Source organism: Lacerta agilis, chromosome 7 (genome assembly GCF_009819535.1).
Source record: "Lacerta agilis isolate rLacAgi1 chromosome 7, rLacAgi1.pri, whole genome shotgun sequence".
NCBI lineage: Eukaryota > Metazoa > Chordata > Lepidosauria > Squamata > Lacertidae > Lacerta > Lacerta agilis.
In genome coordinates, this window is record NC_046318.1 from 85,502,016 (window position 1) to 85,528,363 (window position 26,348).

The 26,348-nt window shown below is 51.4% G+C and overlaps 1 protein-coding gene across 1 annotated transcript; it reads right to left on the reverse strand.

Annotated features, from left to right (window-relative positions):
• Positions 1 to 901: 901 nt before the first annotated feature.
• Positions 902 to 3,812, reverse strand: SCRT1 (scratch family transcriptional repressor 1). The gene is made up of 3 exons (XM_033156044.1): positions 3,579 to 3,812; positions 973 to 1,801; positions 902 to 928 (listed from the first exon to the last, which is right to left on the reverse strand). The coding sequence occupies exons 1-2, from the start codon at positions 3,691 to 3,693 to the stop codon at positions 975 to 977; spliced, it is 942 nt and encodes a 313-aa protein (XP_033011935.1). The 5' UTR covers positions 3,694 to 3,812; the 3' UTR covers positions 902 to 928; positions 973 to 974.
• Positions 3,813 to 26,348: the final 22,536 nt, after the last annotated feature.

Consider the following 26,348-nt stretch of genomic DNA (forward strand, 5'->3'; position numbering starts at 1 on the left):
TCAAATTGGCATAGATTTTTAAATACATTTTTTTTTTGTTCTTGCATGCAAAAAATCCTGTGTTAGAAAGGATGGCAACAACACCCCACCCCACCCTGCCCCACCCCCCCTCAACAAAAAGAAAGAAAGCAAGAAGGAAAGGAAAAGAAGGCCAGTCCTTTTTCCTCGTGTTTGTTTCCTCGTTCCCTCCCCCTTCAAAAAGTGACGTAGACTTTGGCATAGTAAAGTAGTCTTGGCAACAAACGAACAGATTGGAAGTCAACAGTGGTGCAAAAGAGTTGGCTCGCTCGTCTCAACAACCGAAAATCCGAAAAAGTGCAAACGTAAAAGTCTTAAGGGAGGAGGTGCTGCCCCCCTCGAATAAATAAATGCATAAATAAACAAACAAACGAATAAATAAATAAATAAATAAGAAAGTTTCCAAGTTAAATATATACTTCTGCATTTTCTTTCCTTTCAAATAAATAATTTTTAAAAAGACCCGTCAAATAAATATATAGCAAAGCAAACACTTAGGAAAATAGAAATTGACACTTTTTGGAAAAGAAAAAGGGAAAAAAGGAAAAGAGAGAGAAACCGTCTCGCAAATGAAATCGTAAAAAGAGAATTGTTCGCCTGACGTAATTCATTAATGAATAATTCATAATCATTATTGTTATTATGCTTATTAGGCTTATTATACTTTGCGGGAAGAGCAGGGGTGTGGAGATGGCGGGGGTGCGCTTGGCTTCTTGTTGTTGTTTGTTTGTTTGTTTGTTTGACCTTTCCAGGCGGGCCCTTGCGCGGCCCTTGGCTGCGGGGTTTTCGCGAACCTCGCTTCGCGGTTTCGCAAGGCGAAGTTGACCCTTTTCGAAAGCCTGGAGGAGGAGGAGACAGGGCGCGGGAGGACGGGGGGCCCCCAGCATGGCCTCTCCCCTCCCGGGGGCGGAGGGGCGGGAGAGGGGGCGGGCTGGGTGCAGCCGCCGGCCGCGGGTTCAGGCGTCGAGGGGGCTGAGCGGGGGAGGGACGGCGCCCTTGAAGCAGGCGGACTCGTAGTGCTTGTTCAGGTAGGACTTGAGGGCGAAGGTCTTGTTGCAGCGTTTGCACTTGAAATGCTTGAAGGCGGAGTGAGTCTGCATGTGGGCGCGCAGGTTGGAGCGGTCGGCGAAGGCCTTGCCGCAGTGAGCGCAGCCGAAGGGCTTCTCGCCCGTGTGCGAGCGCATGTGGCCCTGCAGCAGCCAGGGCCGGCTGAAGGCCTTGCCGCACACGTCGCACTTGTGCTTGAGGTCGTGCGTCAGGAGGTGCATCGCCATGGCCGGCATGGACACGTACACCTTCCCACACGTGGGACACTTCTTGGCCATCTTGCTGTCCAGGCTGCGGTGCGTCTGCTTGTGGCGGCTCAGGTTGGACGACGTGGCGTACGTCTTGCCGCACTCGCTGCACGTGTGCCGCTGCTGTTGCTGCTGCTGCTGCTGCGGAGCAAGAGGAGGGCCGCCCTGCGGGCCGGACTGCTGCGGAGCCTGGCCCAGCCGGGAGCCCGCCGCCCCGCCGCCGCCCACCACCGCCGCCTTGCGGCGCGAGCGGCCGTCGGTGATGAAGAAGGCATCGACGGCGTAGCCCTCGCTCACCGCCGCGTCGCCGTTGATGTAGCCGCCGGCCAACTCCGAGTGAGGGCTGTCCGGCGGGTCCGAGTCGGGCGCGCCGTAGTCGCCGTGGCTGCCCGGGTAGATGACGCCCGTCGGCGAAGGGACCTTGAGCCCGCTGTCGCTCTCGCCCTCGTACACCGACGACGGGGAGATGTACTCGCTGATGTAGCCTCCTGAGGAGGGGTGGGGAAGGTGGTCACAGGGGGGTGGGGGAGAAGGGGACGGAGCAGGAGAGGAAGGAGGGAGCCGTGTGGGGGGGGGGGTTTCCAGGGGGAAAGGCGCGAGTCCAGGGGAACGGGAGAGAGAAGGGAGAGGTGGGGAGCAGGAGAGAAATTAGCGGGGAGAAGGAATGAATTGGGGGCGAGGGAGGGGGTTTTGAAGGGGGGTGTAGGGGATGAGTTGCGAGGGGAAAGGAGTGGGGGGGCCGTGGGGAGAATTGGAAAGGATACACATGGAGAAAGAGAGATGGATTTGGGGGCGGGGGGAGAGAGAGAGAGTGACAAGCAAAGAGTGGACAAGATGGGTACAGAAGCCAGGAAGACAGGAGGAAGAGGAAGAGCGGGCCAGGATGAAGGCCAGGGAGGGAGGGCGGGAGAGAGAGAGCGGCGTGGGTTCAGCAGCGAGTCTCCCAGGCCGGAGCAGAGCGAGCCCGGCCCGGCGACTCTGATGAGTCCATAATTGATGGGCTCGGGAGCTCGGCTCGAGAGCTCTCTAGTTAATAGATGCAACAAGCTGGAGCCCGGAGGAGCCCCCTCCCCCTCCCCCCCGCTGCCCCCGGCCAAGCGGCTCCTCTGTCATGCTAATCTCCGCGGCGCTTGATGAACCTCCTTCCCCTCATCTTCCTCTCCATCATTCCGGGCCATTTCCCGGCCCTTTCACCTGCGGCTGCCTCGGCCAGATAACTGCCTGGCAGCAATTGGGGGGGGGGAGAGAGATGTACGGGGAAGAGAGGGGCATCCTCTTTATTTCCATTCCCCTCCCCCCCACCCCACCCGCGATCCTCTCGTCTCTCTCAAGGTCAGCGCTCTGCAGGAGACCAAAGGAGAAAGGCGCGCGGGGAGGGGAGTTGCGGAGGGGGAGGCTAATTCTCCCACCCCCCCCTTCCTCTCTCTCGAACCACTTCAGCAGAATTCCGGCGATTATGCAACACGCTGCAGACGGATTGCCCGGAACAAAAGCGGGGAGGGGGAAGCGGGGGTCACCAGGAAGCCCATCCGGAGGGGCAGAAACAGCCACACATAGACAGGGAAGATTATGCCGAGTCCCGCTGAAGGGCCCCTCCCCGGGGAAAGACTCTTGGGATGTGTGTTGGGGGAGAGGGGGTTCGGTTGCCCTTGAACTTGAGCGCGAGACAAAAGGGCCTCTCTCACAAGGAACTGCAATCCAATGGGGCTCCTCTCCTCCTCCTCTTCCTCCTCCCCTCCCCTCTCTCCACCCGCCCCCCGCCGCCCGCGCGCCCTTGCCCCATCATGGAAAAGGCTCGCCCACCCGCCTCCGTCCTTGCAAGGTCTAATTTTAGCAGGGTTTGGATTGCATCGAAATGTGCCGAGTCAGTCAACAGAGCGCCGATCGAGGCGCGAGACCCGCTCAATATGGCCCTTCGCTGCTGCTGCTGCTGCTGCTGCTGCTGCCGCGGCCGCCGCCACTGCAAAAGCATTCCAGGAAAGGCGCCGCATACCGGGACTCGCTTGAGCCCTGGCGCTCTGCCTCCCCCGGTGCCGTGAGAGCGCTTACCAGGGGGACACCCCCCCTCGTGGCTTCTGCTGTTGCTGCCCAGAGTTTCTGCTGCGCATTGGCACGGTTGAAGCACCGCTGACCCCCCCCCCCCACCGCCACAGCCTCGAGTCCTCCCAATCCCTGTCTCGGTGGGGCCCCCTTTCCTCTTTCTCCCCCCCCCTCCACTGTTGGGTTCGGTGTTAGGGTCCTCTGCCCACCCGCCCCCGTCCTTACCCTTGTCATGGATCCGGGAGCTGAAGTCTGTTCGCGACCTGCCGTAGGAGTTCTCGAGATCCGCCGAGGAGAAATCGTCAAGTTTGACCTTTTTAACCAGGAAAGATCTTGGCATGGTTTCTGAACTCTCCCGGAATGTGACGAAGCCCCCGCAGCTTCAGCCGATGGGTTCAAATGAGAGGTGGAGGAGATGCGGGAGGGGCGCAGGGGTGGGGGGCAGGAAGGGGAAGAAGACAGCCGAAGAAAAAGAACAACAACAAAAAAGAAAGAACGGAAAACGTAGAAAAATAAAATTTGCGGGGGGAGAAAAATCAGATTTTTTTTTATAATAATAAAAAAGCAAACCCCGAAACGACACAAGAATGGCAATCGCGGCGCGCTATGGCTTCGTGGTATTTTTTGCTTGCTCGTTCCAAACCCCTGAATGGAGCGCTGCCCGCCGCGGAGGTCTCCAGCCTGGGCGGTTGCGCCGCGCGAGTCCTTGTTCCCGCAGCGGCGGCGGCGGCGGCGGCTGCTTTTGTGCGCGGGGAGGCTGCGCCTTGGCAGGCCTCTCGCTTGCGCTCCAGCGCGGCTCAAAAGCCCACCATGAGTTCGAGAGATTACAACCAACGCCGCGCTGGTTCATAAGAGGCGGCCGGCGAGTTCAGCACCTGGACAGCTCCCTGCCGGAGCGGCGCCGCGCGGCTCGGTTCCTGGGCCGGCGCTCCCCGCCTCGCTCGCTCGCTCGCTCGCCCGGGCTCTCCGCCGTTGTTGCCGCCGCCGCCGCCGCCGCCAGGCGCACTCACCGCCGCCACGCCAGCCCGGGCTGCTGGGTTCCTGCTCGGCTCGGCTTCTCCTGCCCGTCCGCCCCCCGCGGCTCGGTCCTCTCCAGCGCTGCAGCTTCTGCCTGGGTTGCGTGTGTGCTGTAATTCGTATTGTTGTTCCGCTCCGGGGCTGCGATGGCGGTGGGGAGGGGTGGCGGCGGCGGCGGAGGTTATTGCTTGCTTGCTTGGCTCGCTCGCTGGCTCGCTTGCTTGTTGGGCGGTTGGGGGGGGGGGTTTCCTTGTTCAGCACTGGACAGCTCCCAGGCTTCCTTGCCGCAGCCTCTTGTTGCAAGCTCCTGAATTTCTGAAGATTCGCGGATCAGCTGTTCGGATTTATAATGCAGCGATCAGGTGGTGGACGGAAATGGAAGCGCTTAATTTAATCCATCAAAAAAAAAAAAAGAGGAAGAAATCTCTCCCGGGAACAGGGCTGAGACAGAATGATTTAGTGACGCTGTTGTGAGTCGCCTCCTGCCCTGCCTTTTCGTAAACCCCCTCCCGCCCCCTCTCTTCGCTCTTCCCTTCGTTCTTCCCTTCCTTTCCTACCCTCGACCCTTTATCGTTTCTCCTTTGCAAGTTTAGATGCGAAAAGTGCGCGGAGGCAGATCCAGCTCCCGGGTGGGGAAAAGTATACACCCAGCATTTGCAGCCCGTTGGTAACTTGCAAGAGAAGCAACTTCGCTTGGCCGCGAAACACAAGCCCACCCCCCCCCCGGCTCTATCAGCTCTAATGAGGAGGGAAGGAGGGGTGTCGTTTTCTCCCCCCGCCGGTGATTTATTGGAGGGAGCGTCAGGAAGACCTGTGGGGCCCTGTGGGCGACACCCTCACTTTTTAATGAGGGAAAGGGGACGCAGACTGGGCCTTTTGTTCCCCTTTTAGAAGGAGCTTGGTGAGAGAAAGGATCTCTTGTCTGGAGAAAGGGGGCTGAGTGTTGTCGTAGGTGTCACGAATCGTGTGGGGAGGTGAGGCGCTGAGGCGCAATGCTGTCTTTCCTTTCACTGAGTGAGGAGATCCTCTCTTAACCCCAGATGTGTGAACACTGGAAGCGAAGGAAAGACACTTTGCACGTGCTCAAAGGCACGGCATTGTGACTTGTTCCCACGTCACAGGACTGAGTTCCAAGGTTGGACACCAGGCCTTCCCCGAAATAAATAAATAAATAAATAAATAAATAAATAAATTCCTGCACCTGAGCAGAGTTTTGAGGTACTGAATTCTGGAGAACTGGGAGAGGAGACCACCTCCCTCCCGTCCTCTGCCTGCATCCCAGAATAACGAGGTAGCGAGAAGCCTGCAATAGCAAGAAGGCAACAAGTGTCTCGGCGACTGAAGGCCAGCCGTTTGGCACCTGTCCCCTTCTGGTTTCCACGCGAAAACCGGGGTTCAGTAAATGTATTGGGGTTGCGGGGAGGACTCGGTGCCAGTCGCCTAGTTTCTTACGACGCGCACGTCTGAACACAGTGTAGCTAAGTTGAGAGGACAGCAGAGCGGGGTTTGAGTATATGTAGGTTCATCTGAACCTGATCTCTCGGGAGAGGAGTTTCAATATGCGGTGTGAACCGACCTCGCTTCGGTGCCGAGGGTTGCCAGCGTGGCAGAGCTGGAGAGAAAAAGTTGGCGATTGGCTTGGCCCTAGAAAACAAGAGCTGCAAAATAGAGGACGGGGTTATTTTCGTTGCCCTCTCCCGCCCCGCTCTCCCCACCCCACAGCCCAAACCCTGAACGCTCCCAGGCCCGTCCATCCAACCGCTCCGCCTTTCTTGGTGGCACTAACGGCGGTCCCACCTCCCAATGCCTCCTCGGTGTCACACAATGGCCCGCGAGCGTGGCAGGAGAAGGAGGCGCGGGGTGTGTGCACGACCCACGGGGACCTTTCCCTGCGTGAGAATCAATGGGAAGAGCGAGGCGCCTTGTTGAGCTTCCTTGGAGATGGTCTCCGCGGGTTGGTCCGCGCGGGGGCTGGCGGGGACCTCCCAGGACAGGGCCGCCTTTCACAGGGAAGCCATCCACATCCTTAATTCACAACTTTCTCCACTAAGCCCCCGCTCGCTCGCTCGCTCCCTGAGTCAGTCCATCTTTCTCCTCTACCCTTGATGGGCCTTTGGCGTGGGATTTGATGCCAGAGAGGTCTCATGCTGTGCAAAGGAGAGCTGCAAGGAGAGACTTTGTTTTTGTGCAAACGAAACGTGGCCGAGGCCCCCCGAAGAGGGATGGATGGGGGGCATATCTGGATTGCAAGGCAATGAAGAGGGAAAGCAAAGGCCCAGCCAAACCCTCTTAGCGTCAGCTAGTCTCCCTTGCCAAGGCCCTTTCACGACCCCCTCAGTCACAGCAAGCCAGCAGAGCGGCTGTGGCATCAGGTCTCCCCTCTCGGAACCTCCTTCCTTCCCCAGCCCCCAAGAAGCGTCTTCTCCGCTGCTCGCCGACATCCAGACGCACCACCGGGCTGCATTTGTTTCTGCTCGGCTCCCCTGTGGCCCTGCCTTTGATTCCTGCTGCTCTCCTTCCCTGCATCCTAATTAACAAGACTGCTGTGAACCTCAGGCCCTTCGCAAGAGAGCGAGATCAAGGGAGAGCGCTCCGAGGGCGCGCTGGAGCGCGTGCCCGACCCGGTTTTGTTCAGAATTTCCGCCCTCCCTCTCTACTCCGGCAGACTGATGGAATTGCAAACCAAGCTAACAATCTCCAGTCACCCAAAGTTTACAAGTCACCCTCTGACATCACGGCCCCCAAGCCAATGGGCTTCGATTTATGCAAATGAAGGGGGCTGGCGAGCAGAAGGTCCCCCTTTTGCACAATGATTCCTTCAGGAGACATATGTCCCTAATTAACAAATATCTAGGAACAAGCCTGTTCGCTATTGTCTTGCCCTGTGTAGATTTGTTTACTTCTGCAGGAAAGGGAACAGAGGGAAGCCCAGGTGACAAAGGCCACGCCACCGCCGCAGCTCCGCCGCCTCCCCGCGCCCAGGAGGGGCGCCTGCCTGCCTGCCTGGGCAGTTCTCCGAGGAACCTCGCCCGCCCCCCACCTGCCGCCCCAGGGCTCAGGGAACGGCTGGACGAGGACGAGGGGAAAGGCACCGCGCATCCTCTCCCCACGCACCCCCCACCCACGCAAGGGACCCATTCACGCGGGCCGCCACCACCACCACCTCCCTGCACAACATGCAGGCCCCATTCATTTCCCTGGGCTTGTGCAAAAATGAGCTTCGTGCGGCCAGAGCTCCCCTGGGTCCCGTCTGCCTGTCTCCACGTTGCGGTCCTGAAGGGCAGCCAACCTGCCCTCAGAGTGGAGCTGCACTCCGGTTCGGTGTGGGGGACCTTTGGCCCTCCGGATGTCGAAGAACTACAACTCCCATCAGCCCCAGCAGGCATGGCCGTTGACTAGGGGTGAAGGGAGTTGTAGTGCTGTGCACACAAACCCGGGGAAAATGTTTTCTGCAAATGCATCAATAAACCTGTGTGTGTACAAAATATGCTCCTGCGAACCTCCCAAGCACCACAGGTGTCTTCTGTTGCAGCCTGCTTGGTTCTAGTGCGCTGCACTAGTTGCAAAATGCCAGCAGTTTCCCCATGTACTCAGACGTGGGTGCTGGAAATGCTAAATTTAGCCAATTCATATTCTGAAGCAGGTAATTACAAATGTGGGTGACATCATGACTTTGGTCTGCTTGCATTCCAGGCGGCTGGAACTGCCAGCTGAACATGGATGCTAATTGTCTCTCAGGCCATGCCAGAGCCTAAAAGAAGAGCCATTCCCCTCTTGCCACATTTTCCACGGGATACACCCACTGCAGCTACCTCTGTCGACCCCACTGCTCAATGCAGGGGCTGACAGCTGACAGCCCAGCCTCTGCTTCCGTAGCTGTAGCAAAGAGTCCAAACCCTACCGAGGCAAGTCTGTTGCCCTATCAAACAGCTCTGAAGTTTCTCCCAGTCTTTTGCTGAAATCTGCCTCTCTCTAATTTCCTGTCCCGATGCTTCATCTTCTGAAGGAGAGCCATGCAGCCATTCCTTGATTCATCTTCACTTCTCCAGGCTAAAGATACCTACGTCTTTCAACCAAATCCTCACCATCCCTGGTTTCCAGACTCCACTTCTATTCTGCCCGGCTGATCTGTAAAGTGCCATGCATATCAGTGCATAGATTGAATCATGGAATTATAGAGTTGAAAGGCACCCAAATGCTCATCTAGTCCAGCCCCCTGTAGTGCAGGAATCACAGCTCAAGAATCCCTGTCAGGTGACCACCCAACCTCAGCTTAAAAACTGCCAAGGAAGGAGAGTCCACCACATTCCGAGGGAATCCATTCCACCATCACACAGCTCCTTGGAATTTCCTTTCTTCTCATTTGAATAAATAGGTTTGGGTCCCACCCTCCAGAGCAGGAGGAAAACAAGCTTCCTCCATCTTCCATGTGACAGCCCTTGAGATATTTGAAGATGGCCTTTCACATCTCCTCTCCTTCTCTAGGCTAAACATAACCAACTCCCTCAACTCTTCCTCATAGGACGCAGGATACCTAGGAAACATTATCACCGAGTTAATGATTTTAATGGATACAATCCAGTATAATGGACTTGACCTCCTAGAATTGGAAAGGGGTGTGTGTCAAAAAACATTGTTCTTGGCAACCTTGAAATTATATTAGCCATGAGGGTATGTGACAGTTTTTTTGAATGAGTTTAGAAATATGTTCTTAAATGTTATTAGATTTTTTTTAAAAGCACCAAATTTAATTCTTAATTGTATTCTTTTCCTGCATGGTTGTTTCCCTCTCTGGTCTTCTTGGGGAGGAAGGAAAGGCAGGAGAGAAAGTCTAATTTTAATAATAGCAGCCGCAGAAACAACTGGATTGGATCAAAAGGTCAGGCTAGTTTGTATCAAAGGAATTTCTGCTCCCAGAATCCTTTCTCGTTTTCATCTAATGTTGGAAACAGAGCACAGAGCCATTTGGCTCAAAAGACACCTGAGTTCAGCAGGGCCTGCTCACTAGTAAGTTTGGTTAGGGGTTCAGCCTTCAGCGTCTAAATGTGGTGGGCCCAATCTGCCCAGAGTTAAGCACCTTGATTAAACGCTTGCTCAGGCCCCCTGTTCCAATGAACAGGAACAAGCGTGAAGAGATGTGGGTTGGTTGTGCCTTCTGAGTGTGTGAACAAATGGGAGAATATCTCTGGCCATTAGAAAAGGTGATTGCACACACCGAGGCAAGAAATGAGCACCAATCAAAATTAGAAACTGTTACAAATCCCATTGAGGCAACACACAGCTTAGCCCTATTATAACAGGCTAGCACTTTACAGGAGAGTAAGTACTGCGGATGGAGAAATAAATATTTGCCTTCCCAGGATGCAACAGTTGGAGACAATTCACTGAGATGGATAGCTGCATTTTAAGCCACAGAAGAAAGCCTTTGTCATACAAGAGACAGTTAACCTGTGGAATCCACTGCCACAGGACATAACTGTGAGTTTTGGGGGGGGGGTTTAAAACTGTGGGGTGTAAAACACTAGAGCAGTCAAATACATCGCTAGAGTGGACATGAAGGTTGTCTCAGTCCTCCAGCTGGAACTTCCTGTTCTCCTGGGCTGAGACAAAACTTCCAGTTTGGTGTAGTGGTTAAGAGCGGCAGACTCGTAATCTGGGGAACCGGGTTCGTGTCTGCACTCCTCCACATGCAGCTGCTGGGTGACCTTGGGCTAGTCACACTTCTCTGAAGTCTCTCAGCCCCACTCACCTCACAGAGTGTTTGTTGTGGGGGAGGAAGGGAAAGGAGAATGTTAGCCGCTTTGAGACTCCTTCGGGTAGTGAAAAGCGGGATATCAAATCCAAACTCTTCTTCTTCTCTTCTTCTTCCTCTGTGTAAATGGAGATGGGTGTGGCCTCACCTGTGCAGGTTAACACAAAAGCACAGGGACCAGACTCCATCTTCCTCTTTTGGATCGGCTGCTCAACAGAGCAACATCTAATTAGGGCAAAGATGCTCTCTTGGACAAAGGGGCTTTCTCCCGTATGGAGATAGTCTCCACATGTATACTATTTTCTAAGCTAAAAGTCTGCCTTCTGGGATCCAATTGTGAACACATGATATCTTGTAAGTAAACTCTTTATATGCTTTTATAGAAGACTGTGTCGTGTCTTATTTTAAGAGGGATTAAAGGGGGAAATACCAGGACAGTATTATTATAGAGACTCTAGTGAATCTGAGCAAGCTATCCGCTGTGCGCGTTTAAAAAGGGGAATGAAAACTGCTAAGTTCTGGGACTTGTTAACTCAAGTTGGAATAGGATATCTTAAACAATATATCCTCTCCTGCATCTCTAAACATTCCCACAAAAACAAGGTTTTTGTGAAGCAGGTTAGAGCTCAGGCACACAAACACCCTTTTTAATATACTGCATGGTACAAAGGTGGGGAGAATATTGGCAATCTGGTAGGCCAGAGTAGAATGGTGAAGATCCTTCTGTTGTGGCATTGATCTTGACAGGGCCAGCTCACCTGTGAGGCAAGGTGAGGTGACTGCCTCAGGCAGCAGGATCCATAGGGGCAGCAGATCTGGCCTGCGAGGAATGCCTCACCTGCTGCTACCACTGCTCTGCTGGCAGTCACCGTTGTGGTGGGCTCCTTGAAGGCCAGATCTGTCTCCTCCTCAGCAGACCCCACCCCAAATGCTGCCTCTACGGATGCCTCTGGGTGAATGGGAGGCGCTGCTGGTCTCCTCCCACCCTCGCACCTGATGTAGATCTTTATCCCCCCCCCCCTTGTTCCTGATGTAGATTTTCACTCACCCTTCTACCCTGGTGAGGAGGTGCACAATTCGTGGTTTGCCCCAGGTGCAAAAATGTCTCTGACCAGCCCTGGATCTTGAGACCCACTCCAACAGGAAGCCAGAGGTGGAATTACATGGACAGGTCACCCCAAAGACATTGTCCTCCCCCCCCCCCATTACAGTTTACAGGGACTGCAAGATGAAGATTCCTTTCCACAGCAAGAGGCATTGGAGTTCTAGTTCACCTCGGAGCAGGGTGCCGGGTGACCTGTGAGCCTTTTTACTGAATCTGTAGGCGCTGACTTCACTGCCAGCTGGTGGGAAGGGGGAACTCTGCACACGCTCAGAGGCATTGCAAGACGGGTTCACCCAGTGCTTTTTTTTTTCTTAGAAAATGTTTAGGGGTACTCTCATTTTCCTACTCACATCGAAATACTGCCCCTCAATGAGGCCAAACTTAGATTCACAAAATGTTTAGGGGTATGCATACCCCTGTGTCCCCCCAGGAAAAAAGCACTGGGCTCACCTGTTCCACAGCTGAGCACTTACATTCAGAATAGGTCTGAGTTCTGATGAACTGTGGACAAATGAAGTCCTTCCTGCTGCCACCTGGTGGAAGCAAGCCACAAAGGGCACCGGAGGCCAGGAGGAAAATGTTCGTGTCAGCAATTCGGGTGTAGGCTAAAACCAGTTGCTCTGTGTTGCGGTGTGGCAAGTTGGGACACCTGCAGGACACCAGGTTGGGGAAGTCAAAGGTTTCCAGGGACTAGTTTAGTTTATTAGTTTTGTATATCGCTTCTAGTTTCCAGAAGCAATTTATAAGCAAGCTTTAAATGATACAATGATAAAATTACAAAGGCATATTGAAAGCAACTTTAACAATAAAATGCAAGGATGAATGGCACATTTAGTGCAGCATCCCATTCCCAATCAGATGGGAAACCTGTAAGCAGGATCCAAGCACAAGAGCAACTCTCTCCCCTCCTGTGATTTCCAGAAACTGGAATTCAGACGCATTGCTGCCTCTGACCGTGGAAGGAGAGCACAGCCATCATGGCTATTAACCATAAATGTTCATTTCCTCCATAAATTTGTCCCATCCTCTTTTAAAGCCATCTAAATTGGTGGCTGCCTCCTGTGGCAGGGAGTTCCATAGTTTAACTGTGTTCTGCTATGCGCAGAGCTTCTGTCCTGGAGCGTCTGACATTCAGCTTCATGAGATGTCCTTGAGTTCCAGTGTTACAAGAGATGAAGGAAAACTTTGCACTGCACACTTCCTCATGCCATGCGCACTTGTGGGATGTAATCCACTGGGAGCAGTCAAGTACAACATTCCTTGTTTTCCTAGAGTGGACATGCAAGGGGATTTTGGTCCAGCCAGTCGAAACTTCCTGTTTCCTCCAGGGCTGGAGCATCCTTCCTTTTGCATGTGACTACAGGTGGGCGTGACCTTACCTGTCCAGGTAACAAAAGGACAAGGCATGCTGCCACACACTCTCTCTCTTTGACTTCCTTCTTCGTTGGACCAGCTTTTTAGCTAGGACTGCTATGCTAGCTTTCAGCTAGCATAAGCACTGGAACTATTCCCCCATATTGGGTAGACACACATGTACATATTTGTAACTAAGTCTGCCTTCAGGAATCCAACTGTGAACTGATGTGAGTAAACTTCTTTTATTGACTTTAAATAAGATTGCTGTGTCTTTATTCTTTTTAAGAGGGTTTGAAAGGGAACTTACCAGGAACGTACAATTCAATACTGAATTTTATAATAGTGAGAGGCTCACACGAGCCTGCAACCAGCTATCTGCTGTGCATGTAAGAAAAGGGAATGTAACTCTGCTACATAAAGAACATCCTAGCGCAAGTTAGGAAGGATGTTAATAAACAATATATCCTCTCCTGCCACCCTGAACATTCCCACAGCACTTTCCTTGTCCAGGCATCCTTTTCATCAGAGCTTATCATTATGGGGCTGCTGAGATTCCTTTTATAGGTAGTTTGGAGGGTGGTTTTTAAACATTTAGGTAATTTTTATTTCATCTTTCCGACTGGTGCTCTCTGGCCAGAGCCTTCGGGGACGGGCTGGCTAATGAAAAGCCAAATAAATGAGGGAATGAACCAACCAAAACAGAGGCATAAGGACAGGGACCCCAGAGCTTCTAGCATATCACAAGCCAGCCACACACACACCAAGGACAGGCTGGCTCAAACACTGAGACCACCCTGGACCCTGCGCGACCTCGGGTCTCACCCTGTGCCACCGTTGCCTTGTCCCAATGGCGCATGGCAAAGCTCTGCTTCTCCCTGGCTGTGCAATGATCATTAAGCAGGTAAGTGCCGTAATTGAGCTTTGAATGTTGCCAAGAAGAGCTGATTTCAGCTAAATGGGGGAGAAAGATGCAGGCCCTGCTCATTTGCATAATAATAGTCTAGGAGGCAAAGCAACACCAGAGCGCCTTGTCTGCTGTTAAATCAAAGAGCTTCATTAGCATTTAATTTTCACTCTCACAGTTTATATGGGAAGCCAAGAAGCCAAGGGCTGCAGCCTGGGTGAATCCCCACCCCCACCCCAACGTAGTCAACAGGAGCACGCAAGGAATTGTGGGGGGGGGAGGAGGAGGAGGAGGAAGAGGGTTGGGGAACCAAACGTTGGCCAAGATGAGTTGAATGAACCATCTTGTATTGTCTACACTAACTGGCAGCAATGGTCTCTCTCCATGGATAATTGTCTTGAAGACCGAGATCCTTGCAGTCTCATGGTCTGGGATGGACACTCGGCCACTGCGATTGTAGGCCACTGAATCCCACCCACCCAACCTGACACAAAGGTCCTGTACCCTTTAAAGCGACCTGCTTCTGCTAGCTGTCTTCTTCCTCCAATCCCCACCCTATAAATTTTGGTGCGAAGGATAGGAAGGAAGAGCTCCCTCTCTGCATTCATGGAGAACTTCCAGAACTGTTTACGGTGCACTCATCCTGGTTTGTTTCCAGGGGTATTAGACAGTGCTGGTTATTTAAGGAGCATTTGTTCTGATTAGTTTGTGTTGAGGTTTTGCATCAGAGCAAGCACCATTCCACACTTTCTGACATTTTTTTTCTCCAACACTTTCTGTCGGAGGTTTGCATGCAACTCAGTTAGCAGGAAAGAGATTTGCATGCTGTTAAGACAGACAGAGTAAGGGAGCTCCACATTCCCTGTGTCCTTTTTAAAAAAGAAAACAGGGGAATATGAAACTTTTATTGAAACAATAATCCCTGCATGGTCTCTCTGGACACAGGGGAAATGTACAGAACACCTCAGTGCCAGCCAGATACACAAGAATCAACAGCTATTTTCTTCCTTTAACTGAAACAAGAGACAAAATATCTTCTGAAGAAAGCCCGCTGTGGGAATGCAACATCACACTGCAGGCTCTGGCTTTTGGTCTCTGCAATGCTGCAGATCAAAGCAGCAAAACCAACTGGAAATATAAGACAAAATAAATAAATCAATTTTGACCCTGTACAGCAGCCTCAGCAAACGGATCCCTATGCCGTTAACCTCTCAGCTGACTTCTCCATCTCGTCGTTTAGACTGATAGGTCTACATTGCATCCCATCTACAACTTCCTCCTCCTCACACTTCTCTCTCAGACCTCAAGATCTGAGGTCATCTCTGAATATCCTCTGAGTGAACAAAGGCACAAGAAGGGCTGCGTTGCTCTTCTCTAGACTAGCTAGGATAGAACTAGGAGCCATTTCCTACAATAAACAATTTTATCATTTCCTTACCTACAAGCATCTCTGCGCAACAGGTGAAGTCTGCTCTGTAATCAAGATTCACAAGCCAAGCACTGCTGACTTTGTATACTAAAGGGATTTCAATAGTGAACTGAGCCCATTGCCCACCCCCCACCCCACCCCACCCCATTGCAAAAAGTTTGATCTTTCCAAGAAGTGGGTTTGTTGTGCAACCCTTCCCAGCCAACTATAGCTAGGCAAGTGAAATGTCCTGCTGTCTGAATTCCACCCCTAAACTGTGGGATGTGAAACACAGGAGCAGTCAAGTACAACATCCCTAGAGTGGACATAGAAGGGGATGCCTGGACCAGCCAGTCGGAACTTCCTGTATCTTCTGGGCTGGGAGAGACTTCCTCTACATGTGACTTGAGGTGGGTGTGGCCTCACCTGTGCAGGTAAAACAAAAGCATAGGGCTGGCTGCCATCTCTCCCTCCTTTTGACTTTGTTCTTCAAGCAAGCAACATCTGCTTAGCCAGAGATGCCCTATTGGCTTCCAGCCAAGAGAGGAAAAAGGAACTTATTCCCTATGGAATAGTCTCCAAGTGTATGTAACTTTTTCTAAGCTAAGTCTGCCTTCTGGGATCCTGTTGTGAACAGATGTGTAAGTAAACTCTTTTTATACTTTTATAGAAGACTGTGTCGTGTCTTATCTTTTAGGAGGGAATAAAGGGGAAAATACCAGGACAATATTATTATAGAGGTTTTAGCGAACCTGAGCAACTCAGCCGCTGTGTAAGTTTAAAAGGCAATGTTACTCTGCTAAATAGTGAACTTGTAAACACAAGTTGGAATAGGATATAATAAAACAATATATCCTCTCCTGCATCCCTGAACATTCCCACAAACACAGTGACAGTCAGAAGTGCCCATGATTTGATATCTCCATTCTCCTCCCCTCCACACCCCTTAGCTGTCTATACTGAGTCAGACTATTGATCCACCTTCCTCAGTATTGTCTACACTAACTGGCAGCAATGGTTCACCAGGGATTCAGGCAGGAGCTCTTCCCAACCCCACCTGAAGACAGAACTGGCACCTTCACATGCAAGGCAAGGAGTCTTCCCTTGAGCAAGGGCCCTTCACCTCTGGCTACTTTCAAATCTCATTCTGCTGCTTACAGGAATTTCCCCGAACCACCCAGTTCCACAGGCACTACACACACACACACTCACTCACACACACACTTGAGTGAAAGTATTTTTTATCTGTGATGTTTCTGTTATAAATTCCTATAAATTCGGCCTTTGTTTCTCACCATGGAGGGAGGACTTGGAGTGTGGGGAAGCCATGGTCTCCTGGATGTGGCAGCATAACCTCTGCTCAGGTGCCGGACTGTGGATCATTTCACTTACAAAGAGGCACCTTTTGGGAATGGATTCAACATGAACTGAAACAAAGGACAGTGATCAAACCCTCTCTGGAAGGGCAGAGGAAACTGTGAACATCTCTTTGTTCTCTGGAGTGTGTGTCTGGGAGGGGTGAGAAGAGGAAGCAGGACACCTGTAAACTTACTCAGGTTTCCACCTTGAACCCTCCCTTTTATGATGTATTTGTGATGTAGTGGTGGTGATGTAGTTTTAGGGGTGTAACTGGGGGATTAAAGGTAAAGGTAAAGGGACCCCTGACCATTAGGTCCAGTCGTGTCCGACTCTGGGGTTGCGGCGCTCATCTCGCTTTATTGGCTGAGGGAGCCGGCGTACAGCTTCCGGGTCATGTGGCCAGCATGACTAAGCCACTTCTGGTGAACCAGAGCAGCGCACAGAAACGCCGTTTACCTTCCCGCAGGAGCGGTACCTATTTATCTATTTGCACTTTTTGATGTGCTTTCGAACTGCTAGGTGGGCAGGAGCTGGGACCGAGCAATGGGAGCTTACCCTGTTCGAACTGCCAACCTTCTGATCAGCAAGCCCTAGGCTCTGTGGTTTAACCCACAGCACCACCTGGGTCCCTTAACTGGGGGATTAGGAACTAATAAAAGTTGGGGTCTCTCTTGGTTGGTGGCCATCTTGTTCCACCTGGTGGCAGGTGGGAGTCCTGTTGCAACAGTCTTCAATAAAGACCAAGCCTACTGGCTGCTGTTTTGCTCTGGTATTCCTGGCTGGTGTCCTTAATTTTGTCCAAGGGAGCCCTCAGATTTCTCCTTTAACAGGGCTGGAAAGGTCTTGAGCAGGGCTCTTCCACACATCATTCGGGATCTGATGATCCTTCATGCTGAAAGTCAACAAGGGCAAACTGGTCGCAACCCTGGGAGGAAGGAAAGAGAAGAAGCATCACAGCAGTAGTTGAGGCACTGGGGATTTTAAGACCGGATTGCCGTGATGCACTCTATTGTGGTGCCCAGAACTGGACACAGTATTCCCGGTGTGGTCTGTCCAAGGCAGAATAGAGCAGTGCTGTTACTTCCCTTGACCTGGACACTAGACTTCTGCTGATGCAGCCTAGAATAACATCGGGTTTATTTGGTGCTGCATCACATTGTTGATTCATGCTAAGGCTTGTGGTCCACCAAGACCCTAGATCCTTTTCACATGTGCTACTAGTACGACAAGTATCTTTCATCTTATATTTGTGCATCTGGTTCTTTCTGTCTAAGTGCAGAACCTGACATTTGTCCCTATTGAAATTCATTTTGTTAGCTTGCGTCCAGTTCTCCAATCCGTTAAGGTCATTTTGAATTGTGATTCTGTCTTCTGTGGCATTAGCTACCCCTCCCAGTTTAGTGTCCCCTGCAGTTTTGATGGCCATCCCCTCAATCACTTTATCCAAGTCATTCATGAAGAATTTGAACTACAACGGGCCCAGGACAGAACCCTGAGGCAGCCCTCTTGTCACTTTTCCCCGGGATGACGACGAGGAACTATTAATGCGTCCTCTTTGGGTTCGGTCAGTCAACCAGCTACAAATCCACCTAACAGTGACCTTGTTCAACCCACATTTTACCAGCTATCATGGGGGGACTTGGAGAGATCAGCATCATTTTGGCAACTGGAGAAAGCAAGTTGGGTGGAAGGTGCTCTGGTGGAAATGCTGCACCTGAGAGTTCCCCCCCCCCAGTGAATCCCCAAAGGCCCAGGAGTCTCCCCCCCCCTCGCTGCCTGGGCCCTTTCTGTGCTGTCTGTCTCTAGCAATGCAGCAGCCGCAATTGCAGCAGTCTCTAGCAGCAAGGGGGGCTGCCTGCGTTCTTCTGCCCCTTCCGAAGGGGTCTGGAGCAACCTGTCATCTGCGCTCTGGTGCTGCCGCCACTCCTGCCTCCCCCCCCCTGCCTCCCCCAGGGAGGCCTCAGTTAACTCCCTTACTCCTCTGATCACTTGATTTTTGCCTCATCATGTTTGGTGAGGGCACTTGTGCTTGAATAGCTTATTAACTTTATTGTCAGGTTGTGCAATGGAGGTTGATCTGCATTAGCATCCGTGGCCCAAGGGCTTCTGTGAGAAGGTGCAGCTGGGACCAATTCAGCAGCCCACTCCTGCTCCCTCCCCCTCCCCCCTCCCCCCCCCCCCCCGACCCAGGGCCACAACGGGCTGCTTTTATTTCAGAAGCAGCAATGCAGAGCCAACCCCAGCGGTGCTTCAATGAAGAGACCTTGCGGTGGGCACAGATGGGTCTCGCAGAGCCCAGGTAAATCTTGGGTGCTGTGCCGAACATCTCTCTCTGCCTGCGCCCCGAAATGAGGGACCGAACCTGACCCAGCACAGCTTCGCTTCACTCTCCTGAGCACCTGCTTTGCTGTGGGGCAGATTCTTGGGTGCCATGATCCTGCGCTGGCAGGATAGTTGACCTTAAGAGGAAGGCCTGATCTTTCCATTCTCTAAGTAGATGAGGTGCTTTTTAAAAGCCTCGCTCAAGATATGATGCTGGACTCCTCTTGTATACCAATAAAGGTGCAAAAGTGTGCAATGAAAGCAGGGGGAAGGAGGTGAGGGCACTGAAATGCCACCTCTGATTTCCCCCTCCCCACTCCAAAATTGGCAGGGTGTTTAGTGACAGGAAGGGGAGGGGGCTAATTTCCTAATAGAGAAAATTAACAATCAGATCCATTTTTTAAAACAGCTAATTAAAACCCCTTATGGGAGGGAGGGAGGATGAGAGGATATCAGCTAAGGTGGAAAGAATTCGTTCAAATGGTGAGGGGCATCATTGTGAGATGTGGATGCAAGACCCCCCCCCCATTTGTGTCTGATCACATCCATGTGCAAAAATTAGCAACTAGCAAATCACATAAGAAGCTGACCTCGATCTCATTCTGTCTTCGGGCTTCTGACGTGGCTAGTAAGCCTCTATTCCCCCCCCCCCGGATGGTTTTCAAGGAAGCAACATGTGCTATAAAAGTGGGAAAGGGAGTCCATGGGGTGCAGCCTTAAGGTCTGGGAGACTCAGGTTCAAACCCCCACTCAGCCTTGAAGCCTCACGGGCTGTGACCTGGGGCCAGACTCCATCTCTCAGCCTAACCTACCTCACACGGTTGTTTTGAGGGTGAACTGGGGAGCAGGACAAACAGGTACGACACTTTGAGCTCCTTAGAGGAAAGGTGCAAGATAAGTAATAAAATAAATAATACAGCTCTGCATGCGCAGGACTAGGAAGTGTCTTCCTCTGGTTCTGAATGAATGAATGAATGAATGAATGAATGAATGAATGAATGAAAGAATGAAACATTTGCTTGCTTTCTTGCTTTCTCTGACAGGCAGCAGCTCTCCAAAGCCTCAGGCAGAGGGAGATGCCAGCCACATGGACTATGTTGCCAGCACATTTTTCCCCCACTTGAGGTCAGGGCTGGAGTCAGGCGCAGGTCATCAACAGAGCAATAACTCTCCTCCACTGCTGCCTCTGAGACTGGACTGCTCTTCCTGCTCACTAAACCCTGTTGCCTCTTCAGCTTCCAACGCCTCCTCCTCCCAGTCTGCTCCCTCTTCTCCCTCTGTCCACGCATCATCGTCCCACCACCAATCCCCTGGCTCTGAGCCTTCTTCCCCTGGGGGTTCCCTCAGGGGTTCCCCAGCCAGTGCCTCCCACCATTCCTCAGCATCCGGCTAGTCCATGACACTTTTGTTGTTGTTCAGTCGTTCAGTTGTGTCCGCCTCTTCGTGACCCCATGGACCAGAGCACACCAGGCACGCCTATCTTTCACTGCCTCCCGCAGTTTGGCCAAACTCATGCCAGTTGCTTCAAGAATACTGTCCAACCATCTTGTCCTCTGTTGTCCCCTTCTCCTTGTGCCCTCCATCTTTCCCAACATCAGGGTCTTTTCCAGGGAGTCTTCTCTTCTCACAAGGTGGCCAAAGTACTGGAGCCTCAGCTTCAGGATCTGTCCTTCCAGTGAGCACTCAGGGCTGATTTCCTTCAGAATGGATAGGTTGCATCTTTTTGCAGTCCATGGGACGCTCAAGAGTCTCCTCCAGCACCATAATTCAAAAGCATCAATTCTTCGGCGATCAGTCTTCTTTATGGTCCAGCTCTCACTTCCATACATTACTACTGGGAAAACCATAGCTTTAACTATACGGACCTTTGTCGGCAAGGTGATGTCTCTGCTTTTTAAGATGCTGTCTAGGTTTGTCATTGCTTTTCTCCCAAGAAACAGGCGTCTTCTAATTTTGTGGCTGCTGTCACCACCTGCAGTGATCATGGAACCCAAGAAAGTAAAATCTCTCACTGCCTCCATTTCTTCCCCTTCTATTTGCCAGGAGGTGATGGGACCAGTGGCCATGATCTTAGTTTTTTTGATGTTGAGCTTCAGGCCATATTTTGCGCTCTCCTCTTTCACCCTCATGCCTAGTTTAGTAGAGTTTAAAATATGCCACCTTTTGCAGCATTAAGACAGAAACTTGGGATGTATGTCACAGAGTGCCCTCTTGGAATCTGGGGGAATGTGGGAAGTGGAGCCCAAGGATTGTTATTGGGACCTATAGTTTTAATTTGTTCTTAAACGGTCTAGAATTAAGATTGAGCAGTGCGGTGGTCAAGCTTTGCTGATGATACTAAATTGTTCAGGGTCTTTAACAGAACTAGGGATTCTGAAAAGCTCCAAAAGGACCTCCCTAAATTGAATGAACGGGCAGTAAAATGGCAAATGCAGTTCAGTGTCAGGGCAAAAAAAATCTTAATTTCACATATACACTCATGGGGTCTGAACTGGTGGTGACTGGTCATTAGCTTGACCTTGGGGTCATCCTGGACAGCTCAATGAAGATGTCTACTCAGGGAACAACAGCTGTGGAACAGGCAGATTCCACGCTAAGGATCATCAGGGAAGGAACAGAAAATAAATCTGCCCTTGGCATAATGCTGTTATACAAATCTATGGTGCAACGGCGTTTGGAATACTGTGTACCGTATTCTGGTCCCCTCCCTTCAAAAAAAGACATTTTAAAGCTGGAAAAGGTTCAGCCAAAATGATCAAGGGGAGATGCAATGAAGATGAATGTCAGTAGATTAAGGAGAAATGACATAGTATAATTGTGGGATTCGTTCCCGCAGGAGGCAGGGATGGCTGTAAAGGAGGACGGGGCAAATCCATGGAGAGGGAGGAAAGGGCTAACCATGGCTGCTAGCCGTGATGGCTGTGCTCTGCCTCCAGGGTCACAGGCAGTAATTGCTTGGCCTCCATCTGAATACCAACTGCGGAAGACCACAGGGTGGGAGAGTTGCTCTTGTGCACTGGTGGTGATTGAGGGTTTCTCAGAAGAGGCACCTGGCTGCCCCTGTGAGAACAGAGTGCTGGACGAGAGGGGCCACTGGCCTGATCCTGCGAGCTCTTCTGTTCTGCATGCACACACACACACACCTCCATCCTATATCTAGGCAAGCAAGATGCATGGCCGCAGTTCAAGGACACATTCCATGTTCCAGGCAGCGTTCAAAACTCCCGTTGTTCTAGGCGCATTTTGCGACAGGAAATTTCATCAGCGCAAGCAGTTTCTGAGCTCCGGACGCAGTACTGTACCCAAGATTTCAGAGTAAAACTGCAGAGTGGAAGGAAAGGAGCACCTTTTTCTGCCTCTCCACTTCCAGCTCCTCTCTGAAGACTGGAGAAGAGACCCTCTTAAGAATCAGGTGGGTAGCCGTGTTGGTCTGCCATAGTCGAAACAAAATAGGAAATTCTTTCCAGTAGCACCTTAGAGACCAACTGAGTTTGTTCTTGGTATGAGCTTTCGTGTGCATGCACACTTCTTCAGATACCAAAAAGACTTCCATTTCATCTGAAGAAGTGTGCATGCACACGAAAGCTCATACCAAGAACAAACTCAGTTGGTCTCTAAGGTGCTACTGGAAAGAATTTCCTATTTTGTTTCCTCTTAAGAATATTAGGGGGGTGGGCAGAGGAAGGACCAGACCATGTGAAAAATGAACATAATATTTTAGCTGCAGTTCATTCATTTTCAGCTTTGTATTTTTGTTGGGGGAAAAACCCCTAGACATTCTGTCGCTCCACCCATAACCTAGGTCTAAGGTGCCCTTTAGCTCCTAGTTTTCGTATCTCAGTTTCTAACACTGGAGGCAGGCAGGGCTTCTGAGGGGCATAACTGTGGGATGTGAAACATGGGAGCAGTCAAGTACAACATCCCTAGAGTGGACATAGAAGGGGATGTCTGGACCAGCCAGTCAAAACTTCCTGTTTCTTCTGGGCTGGGACAGACTTCCTCTACATGTGACTAGAGGTGGATGTGACCTCACCTGTGCAGGTAACAAAAGCATAGGCTGGCCGCCATCTCTTTCTCCTTTTGACTTTGTTCTTTAAGCAAGCAACATCTGCTTAGCCAGAGATGCCCTATTGGCTTCCAGCCAAGAGAGGAAAAAGGAACTTATTCCCTATGGAATAGTCTCCAAGTGTATGTAACTTTTTCTAAGCTAAGTCTGCCTTCTGGGATCCTGTTGTGAACAGATGTGTAAGTAAACTCTTTTTATACTTTTATAGAAGACTGTGTTGTGTCTTATCTTTTAGGAGGGAATAAAGGGGAAAATACCAGGACAATATTATTATAGAGGTTTTAGTGAACCTGAGCAATGCATCCGCTGTGTGACTTTAAAGGGGGAATGTTGCTCTCCTAAAATTGTGAAACTTGTTAACACAAGTTGGAATAGGATATAATAAAATAATATATCCTCTCCTGCATCCCCGAACATTCCCACAATAACCTGGTGTAATTTCTAAGGGAGTCCTAGAAGAAGAACCCACTCAGCCCTCCACCCAACTGGGCTTGTGGTTCCCCATCACTGCCTGCCATAACAGGTCCAGTTTCTCCAGCCTATGAAAAACAAGTTTCAAATATATTAATAAACAGTGGAATTTGCTACCAAGGAGTGTGGTGGAGTCTCCTTCTTTGGAGGTCTTTAAGCGGAGGCTTGACAGCCATCTGTCAGGAATGCTTTGGTGGCGTTTCCTGCTTGGCAGGGGGTTGGACTGGATGGCCCTTGGGGTCTCTTCCAACTCTAGGATTCTAGGATTCTATGATTCTAAACCCTCCTCCTTTCTTTGCCTTTTCCATCACCCTTCTGAAAGTATGTGGCTGAACAATTAAGATGTTGTGGGCTTGGGGGTCAGTCTGGATGATGCCTCAAGTCCCTTCCTGTTCTTGGTATCCTGCATCTGCTGGAGTTGAATGTATAAGAGCAAGCTTGCCAAACCAGTCCCTTTGTCTGGGACCTAGGTAATGATATGGACTGAATTCCTAAGCGCCACGATTAGCATAACCAAACCACTTGCTCTGTGCCATAGGACATTGGAGTGGGCCTCCCTCCCACACCTGCATGCTAGGTAGGAGAACAACAGCCAGTGTGTGAGAATTAGGCTGGAAGCTGGAGACACAGAGGCCTGCTTGGTCTGTACTGGACCCAAAGCCGTGGCCAAAGGAGAAGCACGATCTGTTGGGGTGTTAATTCTGGGAGCCTCCCCGGGTTGTATAGATGTGCCTATAAAACCGTGTATCCTAAAGATGGCAGAGTCTCTGCTGATCCTCATTCCCAGGAAACTGAACCTGGGTTTGTGCCTGGAACCCCTGGAGACTCTCACCACTCAGAGACTGGAGAGGTGCGTAAGGAAGCCAACAAGTTGAAATGCTTTGCTGCGTACAGAAGAAAGGAGAGAGGTGTATGGAGGGGTGTGTGCATGAATGTAGCAGGGATGGTGACTCAAGCAGAAGAGGGAAAGCCCACGGGCACTAATCCTGATACCCCTGGGCTGGTGTGAAGCTGTAGGGGCAAATAGGGAGCTGCTGGGCAGCAGTGGCAGAGACCCCACCCCAGTCCCAGCCCTCCTCCTGCATGCCCAAGTGCTTTGAAGGCAGCTCTGCCCCCTAACGAGAAATGTTTGGGGGAAAGGGAGAGGGAGGGAGGCAGGGAGGGAGGGAGAGGGAAGGAGGGGCTCCCAGGGAAGCAGCGCTGGTGGATTGAAGAAGCAGAAGCTTTTGAAGTCAGGTCTCCTGATGACAAGGCTCCTCCGAATAATCAGCCAGTTAGTGAAATGTGAACCACAGGAGGAGGAGGAGGAGGAGGCAAGCAGGTCGCCCCAGGCAGGAGCAGAGGGGGAGAGAGTTTATCTCTGCCTGAAATATATTAATCATAGCAGCGCTCCAATCAAGATCCCTCTCTGCCAGGGAATCCAAACAGGGAACCCAAGTCCCTTTTGTCTGTTGCACCAGGAGTCAGAGCTAGATGCAAACACCAAGGTTTCGCCCACAGTTCTGAGAAAGGCCACACTGGCACAGATGCAATTTGGGTGGTTGGTAGTGGGTAGAAGGGGGCAGGCTGGCGTGGTGTTTCTGTGCCCTCTCCCCTGCTGGCATGGGGCATTGTTGAGAGTTATTTGCTCCCCCCTCCCCCATGACCCTCCGCAGCATCAATGAGGAGGGGGAAATGCTTTCAGGAACAAAGGATGGTGAAAGGTCTTTCCTCAATCTGGTCTGGGCAACTTATGGCACTTCCAGGCAGCCTGTTAAGGAAGCCTTCATCCTGATTTGATGGCATTGTGTCAAAGCAAGCGCTGCTGTCCTCCGCTGTCCCTTGCATTTCTCCATCACAAAAAGTCCGATCTTCTGGGGATCCAGGCTTGTTGCACAAGGCCTGCCAAGCAACTATAATTGGACAACCCGAACTGCCTGGTATGTGATGGACTCTGACCTGAGAACTCTGACCCTTATGGCGTTGCAGAAAATGATGTGTCTCTTTTCAGGTTTTATTGCTGGTGCTTCCAAAAGGCTTTGCAATCTTACTCTCTTTCTTTCCCACAGCAGCACTGAAAAGTGGGCCCCATATATTCCTGAGCAAGAAGGGAGTCCATGGCTGCCATGGGAGAAGCTCCTTTTGGGGAAGTCAGTTGGACAGCAGTGCGCCCAGAAGAAGGGACTTTGACACATTTTGCAGAAAGGAAAGCACCATTGCTCGGTTGCAAACAGGGCAGTCTTAACCGTTGGCGCTAGGGGTGCACAGCACCTGGGCACCGGGCTCTCAGGGGTGCCAGGCCGAGAGTCTGGGGCAGAGTGTTGGAGTCCAGGGAAGAGCCACCGACAGCCGAGCAGAGCGAAGCCCATCGGAGCACTTTGTATCCAGCAGCAAAACCCGACAAATAGGAGCACGCGGATCCTGTCCGCAGATCTTACCTCCACTGCCGCTTGCATTCCCTGTTGTTCTGCACTGGCACCCCACGTTGGGCGGCGCTGGGAATGTGCGCCATCAGCAGAAAAGCCAGCAAGGGAACCTGCAGCTTGGCGCATGCAACAGGATGCGTCGCGCAGCACCCACGACATTACATGGCGCTGCAGGCGCAGCCAAAACAGTTAGCCGCCATGCAGCGGGGAGGGAGGCAGCGGGCAGACAGCACGGCGACTGTGCCACCCAATGTTTTTTCACCCCCCAGCATGGAACCCACACACACCTTCCTATGCCCTGTGCATGGGGTGCTGGCACCCCCGTTGGTTGGTGTCATGAGTCTCTGCATCCCACAACCGTTCTAAAGGTCAACAACTATTTCCTTAAAAAAAAAAAACAACTTTGGGCAACACGGGGGGGGGGGCGCTGCACGGATCTTTGTACCCTGGCGCCACATATGCTTAAGATGGCCCTGGTTGCAAATCTCATCCTTTGTTTGCAGAAGAAGTCTGAAGTGCAATAAGGCAGAATAAGGCAGAATAAGTCTGAAGAAGTCTAACAAGTGCAATAAGGCATGGTGATAAGGAGAAAGAATTTGCAGGCTGTTGGCGTGGCTTTTTGTCAGAGGCTCAAATCCTTTGAAGATATCACCTGTTGTCGATACCTATCACACGTTGTGGAGAGGACACTTAGGATAAGTGGACTAGGAGTGATGGGATATGGGATGTTACTGACCAGTCTCTGTACTTCTTTGTAGCATTGCACTGTATCTTCTTGTTCTGTTTTTGCTGTTGAAACAACAAAAACGTTTCCTAAAAGGGTGTGGGGG